General features: G+C 41.6%; 3 protein-coding genes across 9 annotated transcripts in view; all 3 read right to left on the reverse strand.

The window, feature by feature from the left end:
• spire1a (spire-type actin nucleation factor 1a) overlaps positions 1-13,056 on the reverse strand; it is a 31,118-nt gene extending 18,062 nt beyond the window's left edge. For 4 of the 6 annotated variants that reach the window (XM_077008573.1, XM_077008572.1, XM_077008574.1 and 1 more), the window contains exons 1-2: positions 11,984-13,055; positions 9,268-9,299 (exon numbers count right to left, since the gene is read on the reverse strand). In XM_077008573.1, coding sequence (XP_076864688.1) covers positions 9,268-9,299; positions 11,984-12,482 — 531 coding nt within the window. In that variant the 5' untranslated portion in view covers positions 12,483-13,055. Of the gene's footprint in view, positions 1-9,267; positions 9,300-11,983 lie in introns of all 6 variants that reach the window. The other 2 variants (XM_077008570.1, XM_077008569.1) reach the window with 1 other exon arrangement.
• A 151-nt stretch (positions 13,057-13,207) lies between these two features.
• LOC143516763 (brain and acute leukemia cytoplasmic protein) lies at positions 13,208-14,674 on the reverse strand. 2 transcript variants are annotated; one of them, XM_077008584.1, is made up of 3 exons: positions 14,353-14,674; positions 13,898-14,037; positions 13,208-13,669 (listed from the first exon to the last, which is right to left on the reverse strand). In XM_077008584.1, exons 1-3 carry the CDS (start codon positions 14,447-14,449, stop codon positions 13,655-13,657), a joined length of 252 nt encoding a protein of 83 aa, XP_076864699.1. In that variant the 5' UTR covers positions 14,450-14,674; the 3' UTR covers positions 13,208-13,654. The 2 variants fall into 2 exon arrangements, with proteins under 2 accessions (XP_076864699.1, XP_076864698.1); XM_077008583.1 differs by having other exon boundaries at positions 14,272-14,663.
• A 180-nt stretch (positions 14,675-14,854) lies between these two features.
• atp6v1c1b (ATPase H+ transporting V1 subunit C1b) lies at positions 14,855-20,341 on the reverse strand. The gene is made up of 13 exons (XM_077008581.1): positions 19,896-20,341; positions 19,618-19,786; positions 19,454-19,521; positions 19,138-19,223; positions 18,872-18,966; positions 18,471-18,562; positions 18,154-18,252; positions 17,684-17,752; positions 16,873-16,965; positions 16,572-16,665; positions 16,359-16,456; positions 15,910-16,033; positions 14,855-15,826 (listed from the first exon to the last, which is right to left on the reverse strand). The coding sequence occupies exons 2-13, from the start codon at positions 19,744-19,746 to the stop codon at positions 15,731-15,733; spliced, it is 1,143 nt and encodes a 380-aa protein (XP_076864696.1). The 5' UTR covers positions 19,747-19,786; positions 19,896-20,341; the 3' UTR covers positions 14,855-15,730.
• Positions 20,342-21,952: the final 1,611 nt, after the last annotated feature.

Genomic DNA, 21,952 nt, shown 5'->3' on the forward strand with positions numbered 1-21,952 from the left:
AGCACGCTTCAGGGCGAATGTTCAGCTATGTGTCTGAGCTCTGCCACACGGCCACTTACCGCATACACAATCTGCATACCGCACACGCTACGCTACCCATGCTAAAGCGAAACACCGCTCACAGATGCAGCGGCAGGTGTGAGATATGCTGGTCATGACGTTTCCTGAGAATCATTGAAACCGGTGCATACGTAGTGTCAATTATATCAATCCCTGTCCTCCATATATTAATCCTTTTCACAATCACAGAATAAAATGTCAGATTATTACATAATCTAATCCACCTCAGTGTAACAGATCTCAGACGTGTAGAACAGTGGCCAAGCGGCAGATTGTACGATCCAGAGAAGACTTTAATAAACAATAAAACAATAAACAAGACACAACTGAACATTCACTGTTTTCAAATCCATTTCTCTTCATCCACGGCTCCCCAGTGACTCGGCGGGCTGATTCAATCTGCGCCTCCTCAGAGACGAGCAGATACACTCGTGTAATATTTACTCTGTTCTTCAGGAATGTTCACTGCTTAAGGCGTTCAGAAGAGGCTGGATATCCAACCCGAACACGTTACCTAACAGACAACACCATCAACTACAATGTCCCGTTCCTGGAGTACAATCCCTGTTGGGCTCACACAGGCCATCTCTGCTGCCAAACGAGAGACAAAGAGCCCCACAGAAGCAGCCAGGCCGAGGTTCACTTTCCCACCAGAGGCCACAAAAGCACCTGACTCAACTTCCTCCATGATGATAGACCACATGATCACCTCTGGTTCAAGGCACCATGGCAACCAGAAGACATCGTTCAGGCCACCTGGGCAACTTTATTTTTCTCTATCCCCAGGTAATGTAGCAACCATTCCACGACTAAATCATATCTCCTGCTTGACAACTACAGAAATAAAGAGCTAACTGACGAGTTTCCCCAACATGGTCGGCTAAACAAAGATCAAGATCAATAAATGTGCAGCTTCACGATCCAAAGAAAGAACAGTCTGTACTCTCCGCTTATGAGCGTGTGACTCATAAGGAATGAGGGTATTACAGGGCGGGTGACAGGGAGGAGAGACAGGGAGGGGAGACAGGGAGGAGAGACAGGGAGGGGAGACAGGGAGGAGAGACAGGGAGGGGAGACAGGGAGGAGAGAAAGGGAGGAGAGACAGGGAGGGGAGACAGGGAGGAGAGACAGGGAGGAGAGACAGGGAGGAGAGAAAGCAACTGAGCTGACTGGACAAAATGAAAACAGCCCTGGTTTGCTCTCTGCACTCTCTCTCACACTCACACACACACTCACACACACACACACACACACACACACACACACACACACACACACATACACTCATGCATATACATATGCATACACACGCCAAGGCAAAGAGAATGAGAAACGAAATAGGGATTGATAGGAAGGTAAATGTAAATGCACATAAGCTCTCAGTGTGAAAATACCAGACTGACTGCTTTATATTTAGGATGAATTACCCTGTGCAGCTAACTGAAGTGTCAGTAACTACAGCAACACCATTCCCTAATCTCTCTTAACTAATGCATCTCCATCCCTAATCTCTCATAACTACAGCATCCCACCCCTAATCTCTCTTAACTACAGCATCCCCACCCCCCTAATCTCTCATAACTACAGCATCCCCATCCCTAATCTCTCATAACTACAGCATCCACATCCCATAATTTCTCATAACTACAGCATCCACATCCCATAATCTCTCATAACTACAGCATCCCCACCCCCTAATCTCTCATAACTACAGCATCCCCACCCCTAATCTCTCTTAACTACAGCATCCCCATCCCCTAATCTCTCTTAACTACTGCATCCCCATCCCTAATCTCTCACAACTATAGCATCCCCACCCCCTAATCTCTCATAACTACAGCATCCCCATCCCCTAATCTCTCACAACTACAGCATCCCCATCCCCTAATCTCTCACAACTACAGCATCCCCACCCCTAATCTCTCATAACTACAGCATCCCCATCCCCTAATCTCTCACAACTACAGCATCCCCACCCCTTAATCTCTCACAACTACAGCATCCCCACCCCCTAATCTCTCACAACTACAGCATCCTCACCCCCTAATCTCTCACAACTACAGCATCCCCACCCCTAATCTCTCACAACTACAGCATCCCCACCCCCTAATCTCTCACAACCACAGCATCCCCATCCCCTAATCTCTCATAACTACAGCATTCCCACCCCCTAATCTCTCACAACTACAGCATCCCCATCCCCTAATCTCTCATAACTACAGCATCCACATCCCATAATCTCTCACAACTACAGCATCCCCATCCCCTAATCTCTCACAACTACAGCATCCCCATCCCCTAATCTCTCATAACTACAGCATCCCCACCCCTAATCTCTAATAACTACAGCATCCCCACCCCCTAATCTTTCATAACTACAGCATCCCCACCCCTAATCTCTCATAACTACAGCATCCCCATCCCCTAATCTCTCACAACTACAGCATCCCCACCCCTTAATCTCTCACAACTACAGCATCCCCATCCCTAATCTCTCACAACTATAGCATCCCCACCCCCTAATCTCTCATAACTACAGCATCCCCATCCCCTAATCTCTCACAACTACAGCATCCCCATCCCCTAATCTCTCACAACTACAGCATCCCCACCCCTAATCTCTCATAACTACAGCATCCCCATCCCCTAATCTCTCACAACTACAGCATCCCCACCCCTTAATCTCTCACAACTACAGCATCCCCACCCCCTAATCTCTCACAACTACAGCATCCTCACCCCCTAATCTCTCACAACTACAGCATCCCCACCCCTAATCTCTCACAACTACAGCATCCCCACCCCCTAATCTCTCACAACCACAGCATCCCCATCCCCTAATCTCTCATAACTACAGCATTCCCACCCCCTAATCTCTCACAACTACAGCATCCCCATCCCCTAATCTCTCATAACTACAGCATCCACATCCCATAATCTCTCACAACTACAGCATCCCCATCCCCTAATCTCTCACAACTACAGCATCCCCATCCCCTAATCTTTCATAACTACAGCATCCCCACCCCTAATCTCTAATAACTACAGCATCCCCACCCCCTAATCTTTCATAACTACAGCATCCCCACCCCTAATCTCTCATAACTACAGCATCCCCATCCCCTAATCTCTCACAACTACAGCATCCCCACCCCTTAATCTCTCACAACTACAGCATCCCCACCCCCTAATCTCTCACAACTACAGCATCCTCACCCCCTAATCTCTCACAACTACAGCATCCCCACCCCTAATCTCTCACAACTACAGCATCCCCACCCCCTAATCTCTCACAACCACAGCATCCCCATCCCCTAATCTCTCATAACTACAGCATTCCCACCCCCTAATCTCTCACAACTACAGCATCCACATCCCCTAATCTCTCCCGTTCATGTCACCATCTTTTCAATCATCCCAGCCACTGCTCCCTGACAGGATGAGGGAGTTGGTTTGCTCTAGTCCAAGTTAGTGCAGGTTCTATGCTACACCGTACAATGCACACACACACACACACACACACACACACACACACACACACACACACACACACACACACACACACACACACACACACACACACACACACACACACACACACACACACCTCGTCTTTGCTCCGTTCACATGACATCAGCGCTCGGAGGCACCCCCGCCTTCTATCACTGTATATCCGTGAACTATTCCAATAGAACCTTTTTTTAACATAATCTTCAAACACAATTAAAGTAGCCAGATTTCCAAATAATCCTCTTATCATGGGAATGAAGGATGATTTCAGTCCTAAGGATTACTTATACTTTTTAGCATTGCTTTGGAATACATCTGCATTCATGTCTTTGAATTATATAACCCTTCCACAAAATAATTTCTACACACACACACCCACCATGTAAATTTCTGCAAATTCTATCACCTTGATGGCAAGACTTATTTTTTATTATTTACTAATTTCACTAGATATAGCTCTGGAAACTCCATTTTATCTCTCTCTCTCTCACACACATACACACACACACACACACACGTTTCCACTTCTGTGCCACCTCTGTGTACAGCTCTGCTTCACTATTAAGTTAACATGCCTGTGCCTTTACGTAGACGTTTCGCCGGCAGCTGTACAGAGAGGAATCCGCTTGTGACTGAGCCAGCAGGGCGAACCCATGACACACGACTCGTCTTCCCCACACGGACGCACAGAAGAGCTGGGAGCCTACATATCTACCCCAGAACATCACTATTACTGCACGGGTCCTAATACACCGTTGGTCTTTCTATGTTCTAACAATGTCAGTCATTGCAGCAATGTCCTCTCCGTCATACTGAAATCAGAACCGGAAGGATAATCTGGCTTTTCTGGATACCAGACTTTCTCAGCTCTTAAGGCAACTATATAGACCACATTTTTCTCGCACACCACTGAGCTGGGAACTTGCGAAAATACCACAGAATTCTAATTACATGCTCCAAGTATGTGAGATACATGTGCGCGCGCGCGTGTGTGTGTGTGTGTGTGTGTGTGTGTGTGTGTGTGTGTGTCTTCTCTCCACAGGTAATGGGACACTATTAACTCGAACACTCAACACAGAAATTGTTTGAATGGAAGAAGATGATTGGCTCTTCATTACATCTATTAATGTCATAGAACCCTTTTTGGAGATTCATCATTTGTAAAGATTGTAAAGTAACAATGGACCTGATGCATGTTGGTAAGTATTGCAGGTGTTCTGTGGAAGGCCAAGTTAACCTCACCGGCTGCAGCCCACCGTGGCACTGCATCCGCACTGCATCCGCACTGCATCCGCACCGCATCCGCACCGCATCCGCACCGCATCCGCACCGCATCCGCACCGCATCCGCACCGCATTCGCACCGCATCCACACAATGCATCCACACTGCCACCACACACTGCATCCACACACTGCATCCACACTGCATCCACTCACTGCATCCACACTGCCACCACACACTGCATCCACACAATGCATCCACACTGCCACCACACACTGCATCCACACACTGCATCCACACTGCATCCACACTGCATCCACACACTGCATCCACACTGCCACCACACACTGCATCCACACACTGCATCCACACTGCCGTCACACACTGCATCCACACACTGCATCCACAATACCACCACACACTGCTCCTTTAACTGCTTGACAACACACACAGGACAAGAGAGGACAGGGCCTGGCAGACATGGAGCTGCCCAATAGTAATTACCACTGAGAGGATTTTAAAATTGCACTCATTACTCAACTCAAACTCACGGTGATTTAGCAAACCATTTGAGTTGTACAACTTGATGAGCCACTGGCATCTATATTAACTCAAACGCTACAAAACAAACCTCAAAGCAGCAGTTTAACACGTCCATCATCACCAGCCCAGGCATTATGTAAGCATCATGCTCTCCTCCCACCCAACAGCCACAGCCTGCTCCTCTGAACCCAGATCTCCATATACGCCGTCCCTCCCTCCAGCGCTGTTATTTGAGTCAGCACGAGGGCAGCCGAGTATAGGCAGAGGCACAGGGGGGGTCATTCTGACTGCAAGCCACACACACCCACCCCCTGGCTCTCCAGACTGAGACACAGCGTGTGGCGGTTAGGGGAGGAAGCCTGGCGGTTTTATGCGACAGCCTGGGCTTCTACAACCACTACGTCCAGACAGCTGCTGATGCCACCACGAACAAACCCTGCGAGATTGACTCAGTGTCCCAGAAACAGAGCCAAAGCCAACTGAGGCCCTCTACAGACAGTGACCAGGACATCCTCCACGCAGGTGTGGGACACAGAAGCCATGTTGAAGGGGGTGAGAAGAAGCATTAAAACCTTGTTGGTGAGAGTTGTTGTTGGAGGGTCTCCATTTAACACCTTTCAGTCTTCAATGGTATTGAAAGGCGATTCTTTCAATGGACATTCATGTACAAGGTGAAATGAAAGCACAAAGCATAATGACTTACTAAATTGGTAGTGTGTGCAGAGTTCGGTTTTTGAAAGTGTGACCTAAAGAATCCCCTTTGTTATGTGAACCTACACCCTCCCTTGCTCTCTTTGAGGAAGTTACTTACACTTCAACTGAGCACACTGTGCGGATTTGCACAGGTTTGGCCAATAAGTTTCAAAAAGCCATCACATCCTTTCCCAGGAGACTTTTGAGACGAAAGGGTTTGGGTTTCGGAAGACCGCCCTCGACCTCAGAGATGGGTTGTCCCCATGTATGGGTTTTAACTGGTTGGGCCAGTGCCTATGAACTACCTGTGGGGGTCCTGGCCTGCTTTGGGCATTAGTCTTACATTTTCTTCACTGGAGGGGATACTGGTACTCATGGTACTGGTACTTACAAGAGGGACTGGGGACCTGAAGAAGAACTGGGGACCTGTACGGTGTGAAGGGTTATGGGGACACTTATTAGTGCTGCAAAGCTATACAAGAATATGTAACTGCAGGTCAGGCACAGTAAACACCGAAGGTGAATTCAGATTGGCCTTCGCACACCATTGCCTCACAACACACACACTCAATGACATGCCCTCTCTCTGATCAAAACGTACCCAGCTGCCAACACACACAAAAACCTTCAATTTACACACACACACACAAATTTATGTTCCTGAACAAAATCTAGGCCTGTTTCCAAAGAACTCCCAGGGTAGAGTTAATGATCAGACTTGATTTAGTCCCCGAACAGATGAACAGTGAACAAAACACAGCTACTAAATTTAAATATGAATGGGCACCACACATGTGCATCGGTCTGGACTGTGTGTGCCCTGTCTCACATCTACCTCATCCTTACTCTCCTGCAGTCAGCTGAGGAGGGGTTCAAACCGCAGGTGAAAGAAACAGGCTTTGTTCGGTGATGGAACAAGCTTGTAAGGATTAAAACTCAAGAGCACAGTGCCAGCCCCCCAGTGCCAGGAGTCCCAGCAACTCCTATTAACCCTGAACACTCGTGTCTTCTGGAGGAGAAGACAACCCCAGTGATGGCTCAGAATACTAGACTTTCTCACATACCCATGCTGCTTTGATTCACAAAACACAAAACATTTCTGTGAGTCCAATTCCTGTGATTTTTTAAAAATATATAACCTTACGGACTTCGGGTGGTGTTTTCCATTTTTTTTATTCTCAAAAAAAAATGAGAGGGAAAAAGTGCCTTAATCCCATCTTAATCCACATGCCTAATCCTGTTTGTCTGCCCACCAAGGACAAGGGGTTTGGTGCTCCTTCCACTATTACAAGTTGGTGCCGGATGCAAATCTCCTGAGAGTAACAGATAGCGGGAGGTTGGGACTAGCCAGCCTCTGCCTAACGCATGACCCTGGTGGGCCTGCAGTGGGGAAAGCTAGTCCACCCTCCAAACACAGCTTGCTTCACGCAGCTGCCAACACTGAGATGAATGAAGTGCTTTCCTCAATGTCGGGGAAACTCGTAAATTTCGGCCCTTGATTTTGCTCAAAATGAAAGCTTTCAGATGAAGTCCCTGGTCCGAGGCCAGCGGACCAGTGCCACTAGCCATTCTTCTGTTTCTAAATCCTTTAGTCTCCATTTGGCATTAAGGCTCAGTAACCGTGGTTCATCTCTACCCACGCTATGCACTAAAACACCATTCATAAGCAGATCATCAAAATTCCTCGTATGTGTAACATACTTGGTAAAAAAACCAGGAAACACAAACCCATGAAGCACAAATCTTGCAGTGGAGACAGTTAAGCTATAATGGCAGCGAGTGGGACTGAGAGGTAGAGTTAGATTCTGTTGACTCCTAACTGCTTTGTGTTACTCTTGTGATCCCTCGATGGTTAGTTACAATGGCTAGTATAATGCTCCCATGATTAAGTAACATCATGTTATCACATGAGCCGTAAATTAACATGAGAGAGTGAGTGAGAAAGAAACTGATAGGAGGCAAATGTGCAACCATGCAGAACAGAGCATACACACACACACACCCTTTCTCATTACTGCACACAAACAGGGCTGAGTGTTTGAAGAGAAGTGTGCATTGGTCTGAAACCCTGATCATGTCAAGTGTACACAAATGTGTAAAAAACACAGTCAAAGCAAATACGGGGCTTATTTTCCTACTTAGTTTATGCCAAACTAATAAATCTAAATAAAAACAATAAAAAATAATATAAAAATAGCTGAAAGATGTCACATATCCATGAAATGCTGGGCTGGCGAATGTGTTGACATGAGCAGGGTCACCGCTCATGATCCTCATGGTCGCTGAAGTAATTTGTACGGAAGGTGGCCCTTAAATAAGGCCCGGACAGGAGTGCTGATCTCTAGCGCTTTCTGAAGTAGCACACGGACGCTCGTGGGGGAGTTTGGCCGTATGCGTATGTGCGTTGCTTTCTCCCATCTGTTCTTTCTGAGGACGTTCCAAATCCATCATATTTGCAGCCAGGAGAGCTCACGTTTGCTGACTGTGCCACCGAAAGCATTTTTTAAGCCCAACAAAACAGCTTCATCACTGCGTGCATCAACACCGAGAATACACCTAAAAGTCTCCCTGCTTTCTCTGTACTGAACCAAATCATAAATACCATTATGCTGTATTTGAATCGTACAGTTTGTTGGTATTTTATTGATGAAAAGCTTGAGGAAGCCCTGTCCATTTATGAGCTGTTTATAGAGAAAGCCATACCATTTTCCCCCAAAGGAGAGTGGGTAAAAAACGAATGCACACATTACTTGCCCAAACTATGAATGACATTGTAATGTAGTTGTCAAGCCAACCTAAGACAAACGGTTGCTAATGGCTACATATGAAAAGGGTGAAGTTAAACAATTAGGATGACACAGACACTGCACCCTCTGAAAAGCACAAGGCATCTCACAGTTCAATTCCCTTTGGCAAACAGTCTGTGTCCAAACTATGGCTCCATGTGTCAGCAGAGAGCTCTGTTGCTTAGAGTTTAGCAGGCCCAGACACAGCTGAGGGCAATCTCCATTCACAATGAACATGAGGAGCAAACACCAGGTAACCTGAAACAGCATGTCTGGCCCCCTCTCCCAGGCCCGAGGGCAGTCCACTCTCCCAAGCTACCAAATCCACTCAGGCCCAGCCACACTGATACAGTCATTCCTTTACCAAATACAGTTCCAGCATAATTAATGGCTCTTTGGCGGCCAAAAACTGATAAAGATTTGGAAAATAGAACTTACCAAGACTGAACTTACCTCTATTGATGTATTAGGCAGCCTGTGTTTGTCTGTGAAAGGGAAAAAAATAAGAAATAATGAAATATAATGTATGGTTCTACAGTATGTATAGCATGGAACAAACAGTTCTTTTAGAAAGCCTTATTTTTTATTCAGATATTTGTAGTCTGACTATGTGAGAACTGGCTGGGTGGAAGAACTGGTTCAGGCTGCTGTGCACATAGAGATGACAGAGATTAACTTAACCTTACACTCTTGAAATCACTTACTCCAGACTAAATGATGTTAAAATAATAAAATCATCTCCCGTTTTAGCCCTTTCCGTACACAGCACTGCTCTGGCAACAACCAGCTGAGCCGCCGAGTTCATTTCATTCTCAGATGAATGGACCCACAGTCACACTTGACACCCCAGAGTCAAACATGAGGAAGAGACAGCTAGAAAATCCAAAATGGCATTCTGTGAGCCAGTTATTCTCAAAACAAAGCACGACCAGAGCTCGCTTACATGGTTACTCTGGAAACATTTTTATGAGGCTGAAATCCTCCATTTGATCATGACCAAATTTTGTTTTGCTTCCTTAAGCTCTAGTGAGGGAGCTTTTGCTACACTGTTGTGTTGACAAGACACAGACCCCTGCATCTAAACCAGACTGCATCATGGGATAACGAGCAATACTAAATAATGACTGCATCACAAGAGACTTATTCACATGTAAAAAACAAAATCCTGTCATAAAGCTGAGACAGAGTTGAATGTCATACAAAATGTAGGCTGTCAGTTGTAGGCAACCGGTCAGCGTGACAAACCTTCAAATTAAGCAGCAATTGAGTAATATCAATGAAGCTACTTTCAAATACTGTCCTTATTACATAAGCACTGGACTAGCCTATGTGCCAGAAAAGCACAAAGTAATAGCAAAAATGCTGTTTGTGTGACCTTTTAATTTGACATTATTGTTTTCTTTGATGGATGCACAAAAGCCAAATACATGATTTTGTTTTCAGATATTAAGGTGTTTACACTGCTTGTGACCACATGGCTCACTCAGTAATGGTGATCAATCTCAACCCTGTCACATTTAGAAATTTGGTTAGGTCAGCATTAGCTGATCCCTCACAAGCACTTGCAAAGCAACTACGCAGGGAAAAAAATCACTGCAAAAAGAAGGCATTCATCACCGAAAACCCTCCAAACATATGAACAGTAGGCAACGTTTGTACATTAAAACAAACCATGTATAATCTCAAGCACATTTTAAGTAAATGATTTGCAATAGAAGAATCCTATGTATCCCTAAATTTAACTCACATAAAAATAGCAACCATATATATCAAATCATTCATTCTGTTACTTCATGCACTGACTACATGTCTACATGTCTATAATTTTTTTAGACATAACGATCAGCATTGTCAATCAATTAATAGAGTCTGGAGCTAATAAATAAGATTAAGTCACTTAACTAAGACCCTAAGCATGTCTAGATGTGGTTGTCTTTGATAATCTTTCAAAATGATATAAAACATGATGAGGCCTTAAGTAGAGGACTGTCAGGTTTACAACCTTCACTGTTTGATTGATGTTGTGTTGCATGACCCAAACTGTAATTTTCTAAGTTCATCGGCAGCTAAAATAAGAACTCTAATAATTAAAAAAGAGAGAATGCGCTCATGCTATGGGAGGGAACTGAGAACAGGATACAAAAACTATCCCAAACACAGCAGCATCTAGCCATGATTAGTCTGTAAATACGCTGGCCCTTACTGATCCAGCACAGAGCAAGTGAGATCAACCCATGAGGACAAAGATGTAAACACAAAAGTGAAAGGAGAACTGAGGCGATATTGGGTAATATCTAAACTGATAATCCAGAAGACATTTAAGAATATGGATAACATTACATACAATGGAGATGGAAAGATAAAGAAGAGACTATTAAAGATATTATTTCATATTTTGTATGGAAAAAATAGAGAAAAGGCCAGAAAAGGCTATCATCCTTAATTACACGTAGTGATCACTAAATCACTAAATTATCCTATATTGTAAGTCTATTTAACCTACGTTCTGTTAAAAAATAATAATAAAACTACAATCTTTGTTTATATAGTACTTTTAACATGACTTGCCAAGGGATCTTCAGCGTTAAAATGAAATGGAATAAATTAAAGCAAATGTATATATATAATCAAATACATATCAACACCGTTAGTATCATTTCTGCATCTTTTCCATCGTCGCGGTTTGACCATTTGGCCAAATGCGCAAAGAATCTTTTGCGTATTGTATTACACTGCGACAATATATCATGTGGCGGAGAGCGTTAAATGGTCACGTTAGTCCAGCGGGGCTGAGAGAGCCTTTTGTTTGTCCCGGCTGGACCTGAGGCGCTCACCGCTGGATCAATCACATGTTCCTATTGTTTACACGTCCGTGTGGAAAACACAGGAGCGCCTTGGCCTTCAGGATACTCTCTCTTAGTGTTTTACACGTTTGTGCAATAATTAGGATACATCAAAGATATTAGGACTAAAATGCTGGAGATAAAAAAAGACTTAAAGCCTATTGATTTTTAAATGTATACTATAGTGACACAGTTCAGTTGAAGTAACATGTCAGGTGTTAACAGTACAATGAAAGGATGAGTGTGAATGTTGAAGTGAGGGGGTGTGGATGGGTGAACAGACAACAGTCTCTACATTTTTTATTTGGCATAATCATAACTGATACCTGTGCTGTTTTGCTGGTGTAACTGAACTGTCCCATCTTTACAAATCCTCACGTCGCCGGGTCCCTCGATCTTTCTGGCGAGCTCCAAACCCGCTCCGTCGGAAGGTCTCCGGTTCTTCTGCGCCAAGGACCGACAGCACTGATAACACACCGCCCAAGCTTGCTCTTCGTTTATCGGTTGACTGTATAGTGTTAAGATCTCCTCCAGCGACAGTCCGTCCCGGTCCGGAGAGTCCGCGGCGTCTTCGCGGTTTCCTGCATCGCCGGATTCCTGAAGAACCGTAGGCGAGATGAACTTTCCTTTGCCGAAATCTTGAAGAACCGTGGGTGAAATACACGTTCCTTCGTCGCTCCCGGGCCGTTTGGCCATCATCGCAGGATTCTCACGAGTGCCGCTGCTTGTTTGTGGAATATAAAGACATACGGTAACGTGATTGTTGTGGTTTGGTCTGTCATTTAGAGCGCTGGAGTGTACGTGTCCCACTTCCCCGTCGCTCATTCAAAGCTCTCGTAGCTGCTCGTGCGCACCCTACCACTGCTCGCGCGCACCCTACCATCGCTCGCGCGCAGCCTACCACCGCTCGCGCGCAGCCTACCATCGCTCGCGCGCAGCCTACCACCGCTCGTCTCAACGCCGAGTCATATGACGCATTTTTCCGCGCGGTCCAAGGAATAGTCAAATTGCGCTTCCCTAGCACTAAATTCAGCAGCATTAACCCTCTCACACATGAATGAAATTAATTACTTACTAATTAAAACCTTGCCTTTATATTGACACTTCATCGTGAAAACAGTACCAAGTAAAGTTAAAAGGTCCAATAACATTTTACTTTTGACAGTACGTTTAGGCCACATTTAAAAAATTTTATAACGTCTTAATAATACCGTACCCCTCTAAAAAATAACCTAATTCAGTCAGATGCCAGTTATATATTCAAATAAAATTCTATTAGTCACTGTCTAGATCCAAACATAGGCCTACAGTATTTAAAGCGAATATCATATGCGCCATCTGGTGGGCATTAATTATAGTACAGTACACGATACATATGAGTTAATAACATTTACATTGATAACATTTAAAGTATCTGTTTGATTTAAAAAATCAACTTTGTTATAGCATATATATATATATATATATATATATATATATATATATATATATATATGTATATATATATATATATATATATATATATATATATATATATAAACACACCACACACACAGCACATGTAGATTGTGAATAAAGCCATAAAGCCATATTTTAGTCCCATTCACTTGTTTAGAGTCAACATACAAAGTGGCTGTCAAATAGGATCAATTAATCAATTGGATGGCTACATATTTTTCCTTAAACAGAATGTTTTTCAGGGGCCATGGTTCATGTGGGTTAATAGTAATGGCACCTTGGTGCCTAAGCAGCTACACTTGTCAGAGTGTACGTTAGGGTTGTCATCTTAATTGTTAAGCTCTCTTGTCCTTGACTACTTTAATAGCTTATTAAGGGAATATACATCATGACCTTGCTTCACCAACTCTCTCTGCATTACTTTACTTTTAATGCATGGATGAATATTCGTCACATGGTTTTACTGAAGGCAGTGCAACATCACTGCTGGGAGAAATGTCCTTTAAGAGAACCATCATTTCGTTGGAAGGTCTCCAATTTTAGTCATTTGCTTGCTGTAAAAAAAAACAAGACATCACATGAAAGGATCACATCATTCTGTTATTCAAATATTGACAATATTGATATTGTTACAACCCTTTATTTTTCTTGAAACCTATTACGTATAAGTATTTATGTAATGCTGTTTTACACAGTTGTTAAATCTTATATCTTTCCATTTATGTTCTTGTTGACATGACTTCATCATTCCTTATGAAAATGAATGCTAAAGAAAAGCAAACCTCAAGACAGCAATGACGGGACCTTCGTTGTTGATTTGCACAGATGCCCGAGGACAAGGGTTGTTTTCCACACTGTATGCCAGTATTGACCACTCGTCTCTCTCTAAAAGAGAAAGAGGGTCTAGCTTCCACTATTTTGCCTACGGAACAAGTTAATCACGTGAGCAGCTCGCGCTTAATATCATATTATAATCATATAATACACCATTATAATAGTTTTGTACAATAATTTTCATAGATCATATCATTTTGTGGACTCTGAATCCATTAAAACCCTGGAGAACTTTAGAAAACTGAAAGACAGCCCCCTTAATAATTGTGAATTATGAAATCAACAAGCCATGCTACAAGAAATACATTTTCGTATAGGCTACCTGAGAGTTTTGGGTTTTCCTTCAACGGACCGCTACACTCTCCAGCAAGATTCATACTGATAACGCCATTTGGGATCTCACCGTCCGTACTGGTGAGCCACGTCGATTCCGTCTCCCTGGTCCAGCTTTCCTGATATCTCGGTTCGATGGCATCTGCTCGGCTTCCACCGCAACCCATTAATGCGTGATGAAATGAAACAAATCTTAGACTCCAGCGCTCCAGCCTGGTGTTATGTAGTCTACTCTGTACGCAGAAAGGTCTCAAACTTGAATTATGTGACGTTGGATGCGTCGTTGAGGGCGGACTACATCTAAAATGCAGCTTGATAAGTGATCATACACATATCTATAATATTACTAAGTCATTGCCGCGGTGGTTGGCATGGTCTTGTCAACCCTGCTGTACGCTACTTAAATTTACCTGTGGAGGAGGGAGTCACGTATTTATTGTCGTGATGCTGAGATCCACCGTGGGACAGAATGCGCATTCATGCGCATGAAACATAGTTTGACACGCATTTATTGATTTTTCAATTAATCTCTTATCACAACATAAAGTCACAATTTCACTGACTTCAAAAATAACAAACAACACATTGGGCTCCGACAACAAACTATAATCTATAGAATAGTGATTATCTTCTGTTTGATGTCGTTACCCAATGTACCAGTCTTGGTACTGGAAATATGGGAACATAGGTTATAAACTCACCCAAAAACACAATCTTTAAGGTATATTTGCAGGACTCTCATTCTCTATGCCAACGTTCTACTGGAAATGTAATTTTTTTATGAAACGTCCAATTAAACAAGCAGAGGCTGAGACTTTATGCTCTACTATGCTTTACTTTATGCTCTCTATTTTAAAAAAAATAAAATTAATGAATTGTTTTTTATTTTTGAGCTATAGATTTTTTTGTATGTTTGTTTAGGAAACCTTCACGCTGGCAATAAAGCCAGACATATGATATATAAATGCATATTTAAGTGTTTAGTGACTCAGTAAAGAGTCTTCAGGCTATGGATGCAGACAGCTAGTGACTCAGCTCTGTGGACAGCCAGTGGAGGGTCATTGCACCTCTTAGGTTCCAGGGCAAAGAAGAGTTTTGATGCATGTCTTCTTTGTGTCTTGAGGGTGGTGGTTCAAGTTGAGTAGTACTGGAGGCAAATGTTCTTTTAGAGGTACATTTTGTAAACTCATGAGGTGGGAGTTAGTAGGAGTTCAACAAACTTTAACAACATTTTAAGAGTTTCATATGTTGGTCACATGTACTGTCATATAGTGTCAGCCTCTATTTTAAGCCTTCTGGGGAAGACTCTTAGTTGTGGAAATTTTCAAAATAAAACCACAATTATCAACTCAAACATGGGTTGATTAACAATATTGCAACACAAAATGAATATATGTTGTTTTAGCCCCCTAAAGCTCCTTCAGAAGGGACAACATGATGATGTTGCTCTATTTAAAAGCAAAAAAGTTGCAGTCAATCTTGTAATAAACATAAGGATAGTAATCCTGCTGGTTCAGGTTGAGACCAGGGATATCAATGGACGCCTATAGGGGAGAGCAGGAGGGATTAGCAAAAATGTTGTTGGGGTTCTTAGAGCACAAGGCTCCATGTGCACACGCTGACTCACTTCAGGAAGAGAGTGACTGCAGTCCAGGTGTTGGTACAGCTCATGCAGGACTTCACGCAGCTTCTTTGCGTTCCGCTTGCTGGGCTGCAGAAGCATGGGCTGGAAGTTGACTGGTAAACCATACCTACAGTCCAGAGAAGGAGGACTAACGTCTACATCCTTGTATGGATGCACTGATACACGATGTGAAGGAAAAAAAAAAGAACTCTATATGTTTTGTGAAAAATTTTGATATGGCTGGATGTGTGTATGTGATCGTATCATCATTTAGGCCATGACATAGCAAATACAAATATAGCACTGTAAGATGCTATTTGTTAAATTAAAATGTACTTATGAAATAGGTTAGATGAGATCACATTTTAGCATCGGTTCTAACACAAATCCAGGTGATGCAAAAGTTGTCCTAATCTTTTTCTAGCAAATGTAGCTAATATATATTACCGTACCTCAAAACAGACTCTGTAAAAACTCTGAGAGCCTTTGTATGGATCCACGCGGTGAAAGCTTCACTGAAGTTCACTTTCAACCACCGAACCAAAGGGCCCTAGAAAGCGTGAAAGCAGGCTTAGAACAATCTTCATTTAGTCTAATGTTCACAGCACAAGCAGCACTCTATTCCTTCAATGTGCGTGTGATTTTGTATTCAAGTGGCATCATACAAACTGCTTCTTTTTGTCTGTAGAGAGCCGAGTAATCTTGTCTTTATCTGCCTTAATTTTCTCTTCGTTATATTGGAAATCACGTACAATGAACCTGGCATGAGGAATGACAGCAGTCAGTCTCTCCATGTCCCTGCAGAAACAAGCTGTACCAACAAGAATGGGCTACTGTAATTTTAAGGCTTGGTCATGGTTTTCCAAACTGGCTTTGAATATTTTAACACCTTTAAAGTCATATAAAAAGAGAATATTTAAATAACCAAATTTGTGCATGTGGTACTACAGTGTTTGTAAGACCCACTTTGTTTCCCTGGCTTTAAGTTTGAAGTCATCTATGGCCTTTTTAAACAGAGTCACACTGAACAAGCCACTGTCTTGATCTTCAAAGAGCAGACTGCAAAGAGAGAAGACAAGTTCAGAAAAATGGGGTCTAATGCATCACAAATTGACCGGTGCATTCTTGTGTATTAATACACTACATCACCTGAGTGAAAGGTTGCACTGGCATCAAATTTACAATTCTGATTTCACAGAAAAAAGCAGTAACAAGCATAGACCGTCAACAGTAGCCAAAAACAACATTAACTGGATAAAAGCATCATTAACTGGATAAAAGCATCATTAACTGGATAAATAATGACAATTTGTATTGCTGAAACATTGACCTTGTGATCTATCCATCACAAAAACACAAACAGCAAGGTAAAAGGAACAAAATACCAAAGACAAATCTTATGTTAAATTGAACAATAATATCTATTTGTGCTTATCTAATTCTGCTTGGGAAAAAAAATCAACATTGTTTAGTCTTCCCAGACAGTTGTTTAGTTACTAACTCTGTATGGTGTTGGTTTCCATAGATACTGGGACTGCCAATCACATAGGTCAGCCTGTTTGTGGTTCCAACAAAAGACCAGATGCAGAAAGTTATATAACACAACTTCGGACCTCTTTTGAGAGCTATGCAGCTTTCAGGAAAGTGGGTCAATATAAAGTATAGAGCTGTGGGGACATGAGGGGTTCTCTGTTGTATGAAAACGAGATGTGAGGCAAGGTCATGTTGGAATAGCCAAACGTTCCTTTCAGTGCCCTCCTCACATAACTGTACTTACTTCGAAGATCGTGGAACTACCATTTCAGAGAGCATTTCATAGGTCTGCTGCCAGTCAGGGTAACTTGCTCTGTAAGATTAATGATTTATTTACACATAACAGCCATAACAGTGATACAAATACATCAGATATCTGATTAGTCTGATCAATCTAAATTCTTTTTGTGTAGAAATCTAGATAATCAGGACCTGGGTTTGTAGTTAATGATTGCAGATTGCAGATTTCGCTAGAACATGCTCTTTTTTTTACATCTCCATCTACCCAATGAGATCTATCTTGTGTTTCAAAACAAATCTAACATGGTGAAGTAGTTAATGTGAACTACTTCTACTCACCAGGAAGGAATATTTGCATCACTACTGAATTTGCATAACCTACTGAATTTTCTGTTCACACATTTGGTTAAATTAAATAAACCAAAAACACACAATAAGAATATAATAATACAAGAGGAAAGAAAGAGGACTTACTTTGGAACAACTACGAGCAGAGTAATTAAGTATTCAGAGTCAATGACAAAATCCTCTTTCTTTACAATGTCTGCCAAACTCCTTGTCAAAAGACTCCCCCTAGTGTAGAGACATTATTAGTGATGCGAGGGAGATTAGGCATGAGTCAGTTAAAGCAACAAACATATATTTTTGTTTGTTTGTTTTTGAGGTATACACACGCAAACACATGCACGTGCCTGATCTTATATGAAGGCTGATGTACTACCAGTCTGTGTTAACTAAAGGAATCAGTATTTCTGGTTAGCATGCCCAAACCTATTAAAATGCCTACTTACACATTCTGTCTCTCCAGACTCTGCAAGTTACTGTTTATGCTGTTGTATGCCGAAGCTCTCGCTTTCAGTTCATTATCTATCTGAATTACTTGCTAGAAGGAAAAGTGTTGAGTGAATCCCAGTGAGAGTTAATACAGAACGTGTAGATGCATTTTCTCAAAATGCATTTTACTGTGGTGCTAAGCCAAAAAGCATGACTTTCAGAATCACTGCAAAGTTGCTGGGTGGCACGAGATTTAGCCTTGGTGCATATACTGCTGGTTTTATAAATAACCTTTGACAACTTCTAATTAAAATCCATTGCTATCAGAAAGTGACACCATTCAGAATTATAATCTGAGTATTACAATCTGGGAGTTTGCACATCTGAGCTATGACAAGGATATTTCTAAACCCCTCACCTTAGTGATGGTTTCTGAAATGTTTTTCATGGACTGTTGGATTGGATACTTGGCCTTATCCCACTGGAACCTTGTTATGTAAGTGGTCAAATCAACTGCATCAAAAAAACATCTGCTATTAACAGTGCTCATGTCTGTACTGCAGGTATTTTAACTCTACTGCCTCCTACAGGCAGAATGAGTTTATAGTATTTACAAGTACAATCAAGATTAGGACACTAATATAACAATAATAATCAACATATAAAAATATGAAAGGCACTTACCTCCATTGGACAAAAGGTTCTCCTGGACTTTGTCTCGGTTATCCTCCAAAATATCAGCCATGTACTGAGCTACTTTCTTTACGACACTGAGGAAATTTTTTAAAAGCTTTGAGAAAAACGTTTTCTACCAAGCTTTCTTAGGAAGTTCTTATTTGAAGGTGGTGTTTTAAGGGGATATGCCAGTATATTCATTGTTCTGCAGTTTATAGGAGTGTAAAATACATGGGTAGGAAAATACAATGTCCAACTAGAAGCTCAAGTGTTTACAACCTATAGCCTACCTATACATGCAAGGGTTTAGAAATAGAGCCCAAACCTTTCTACAAAAGTGTCCAATTCGGCAAGTTTATCTGACAGGCTTACAAGGAAATCAAGCGTTCCCACCTATTTAGAAACACATTTAGAAAGCACAACATTCACAACATGGAATAAAATAATCTGTGCTAGTCCTTGAAAGAAGTTAGAAATGAGATTCTTCACCTTCAGATCAGGAATGGTGAATTTGCTGTTGGTAGAGAGGAAGTTGTGAGAAGTGGCTTCATTCATCTTGTCCCAAGTTTGTTGACAGGTTTTATCTCCAGGAGCAGAAATCAACCAGAACTCTGCCATTATATCTCAAGTTGAAGATTACACCGAGCCACGGAGATTACTACATGTCAATAAAAATGGAAGATATATTTTTCTGTTACACTTGTCTCAGGAGTTTAACAATATTTTTCCTCTCAACAATGACATATTAAAGAATCTTTCCAACTTACTATGTAGGTTTTGTTTGTATTTTCCCGTTTTTTCCTGAAATTTCCTGATCACAGTGACTGTGGCTTCATCGGCGCGCGTGTCATTTAATTATGTTAATACAACTCTCAAAACACCAACATTTAATTCAAATTAAAGTCAGTCAGGGAGTAGAAAACGCTCCAGTCAATGTTCCTAACTGTGTTTAACCCCTAGCCTACACACCATCTATATGCCACCTATACATCCTATAATAAACCAACCTAGTATGGCACTAGCGTCACGACTCACGAATTTCCCTCAGAATACATAAGAATCGTCACTTCAGTAAACCATGCTACAAATAGATAAACAACACTTCCGTTAACGTACTATAAAAGGTAACAAAGAATAAACGTTAATATAAACGAGAAGTGTTCGTTTAGCTGTCACATAATACCTTTTTAACCAGTCATCTGATCTGAGTAGGTAACGCTCACGGCTGCAACTCACCGTAACGCAACAGCCTGTTTGGATGTTAATGCATGTGACTGGACATGTACACACCTGTATGTGCACAGTTATCTTCAACAGCTAGCAGCTTTTCGCTGTGTATCAACCGACGGTATAATGTATAACCATAGCTTTACCATTAGAAACCCCAAAACAAATAACTAAAAATGCTTGTGGTAAGCTACCAAACACGCGTATAGGCACGCTATACGCACATCTTGTTAAATGACACTTGTCAAGAACGCTGGCACGTAGTTTTCAATCAGTAATTAAAACGTGAAGATGCCTAATTATTATTAAAATAAAACAGTTCAAATATTAGTTATATAGTTTATGTAAACTACTCTACTGATTAATCAGATTATTCAGTTGGGTTAGAATTGGCCTAATTTTTAATATTCTAATGAACTTGTTTTCATTGCCCTTCAAGTGTGTGAAACCTTACTTTAGTGCTTCAAAATGACCTCCAGGGGAGTGCTGCATTATGACTCTGGAATCACTGACTCTGGTTTCATGATTTAAAGAAAAAAAAAGGTTTTTGCAGAAAGTTGGGACAAAAAGCCTAAACAAAAGTTATTTTGTTTGTCATCTGCATTATTTTGAAAGGCCTCTTGGCAGATTGGGCAAAAGCCCATGAGTTATTGGGACTGTTTCTAGCAGGCCTGACTATGTGGTTCTTTTAAGCATCAGTGTGACTGCAGATTAAATCTCAGATCCCCAGATGAATATCTTGAAGCATAAAAAAATGCCTGAGATTAGAATGATTTTTGCTGTTATGAGTTTTCAGAACCCAGTGTTAAACAGTATAACATCACTAATACATTATGTTGATTTAAACAACAATAATTGTGTAAGCCCTCCAATGAGATCACTGCATAAAAATGGGACAAAGAAGCTGTACATTTACATTGGACAGTGTACAATTATGAACAGTTGGAGTATTACCAATGTAAAATATTACTCATACTTCAAAGAGGAAATGGCCATTCTGTGTTTTACACTAGGCTGTGAATGTTTTGTCCTGGCAAAAAATCTGGAGTTTGTGCAATAAGCTTTGTCCATTTGGACAATTAACTGAAATTCTTTGGTGGAGCATGCTAGCCATGATAAACATAGCCAAACTTTCATTTACCAAAGTAAGCAGGAATCGTTGCAGGAATATTTGTTAATGCTCTATATCTGTTCTTCACCATGACAGGCTTTGCTACAACAATACTGCTCAGTACGAATGTGATCAGAAGCAATACAATGATCTGTTTATTAATAGAAATTGATATAAAGTGAAATCATTATTATTATTACTACTGCCAAAAGTGCAATACCATGCTTAATACAACATGTAAGAGAATGCTCTCTGGCCCAAGTTAATGAATTTAGAAAGAATTTCCAATATAAGGCAATCAACTAAATGAGTAAAATAACCTTGACAAAAAGGATAAAAACACATTGACAGCTTCTATAGAAAAGCAAGATGACTACACAAAATATCTTTGAACAGTTTTATTCAAGAGTCCTAAAAAACAGTGGTACATCTGTGGGGGGTGTAGGAGGCCCTTCACTGAAATTAAATAATATTATTAAATATTAT

Source organism: Brachyhypopomus gauderio, chromosome 6 (assembly GCF_052324685.1).
Source record: "Brachyhypopomus gauderio isolate BG-103 chromosome 6, BGAUD_0.2, whole genome shotgun sequence".
NCBI lineage: Eukaryota > Metazoa > Chordata > Actinopteri > Gymnotiformes > Hypopomidae > Brachyhypopomus > Brachyhypopomus gauderio.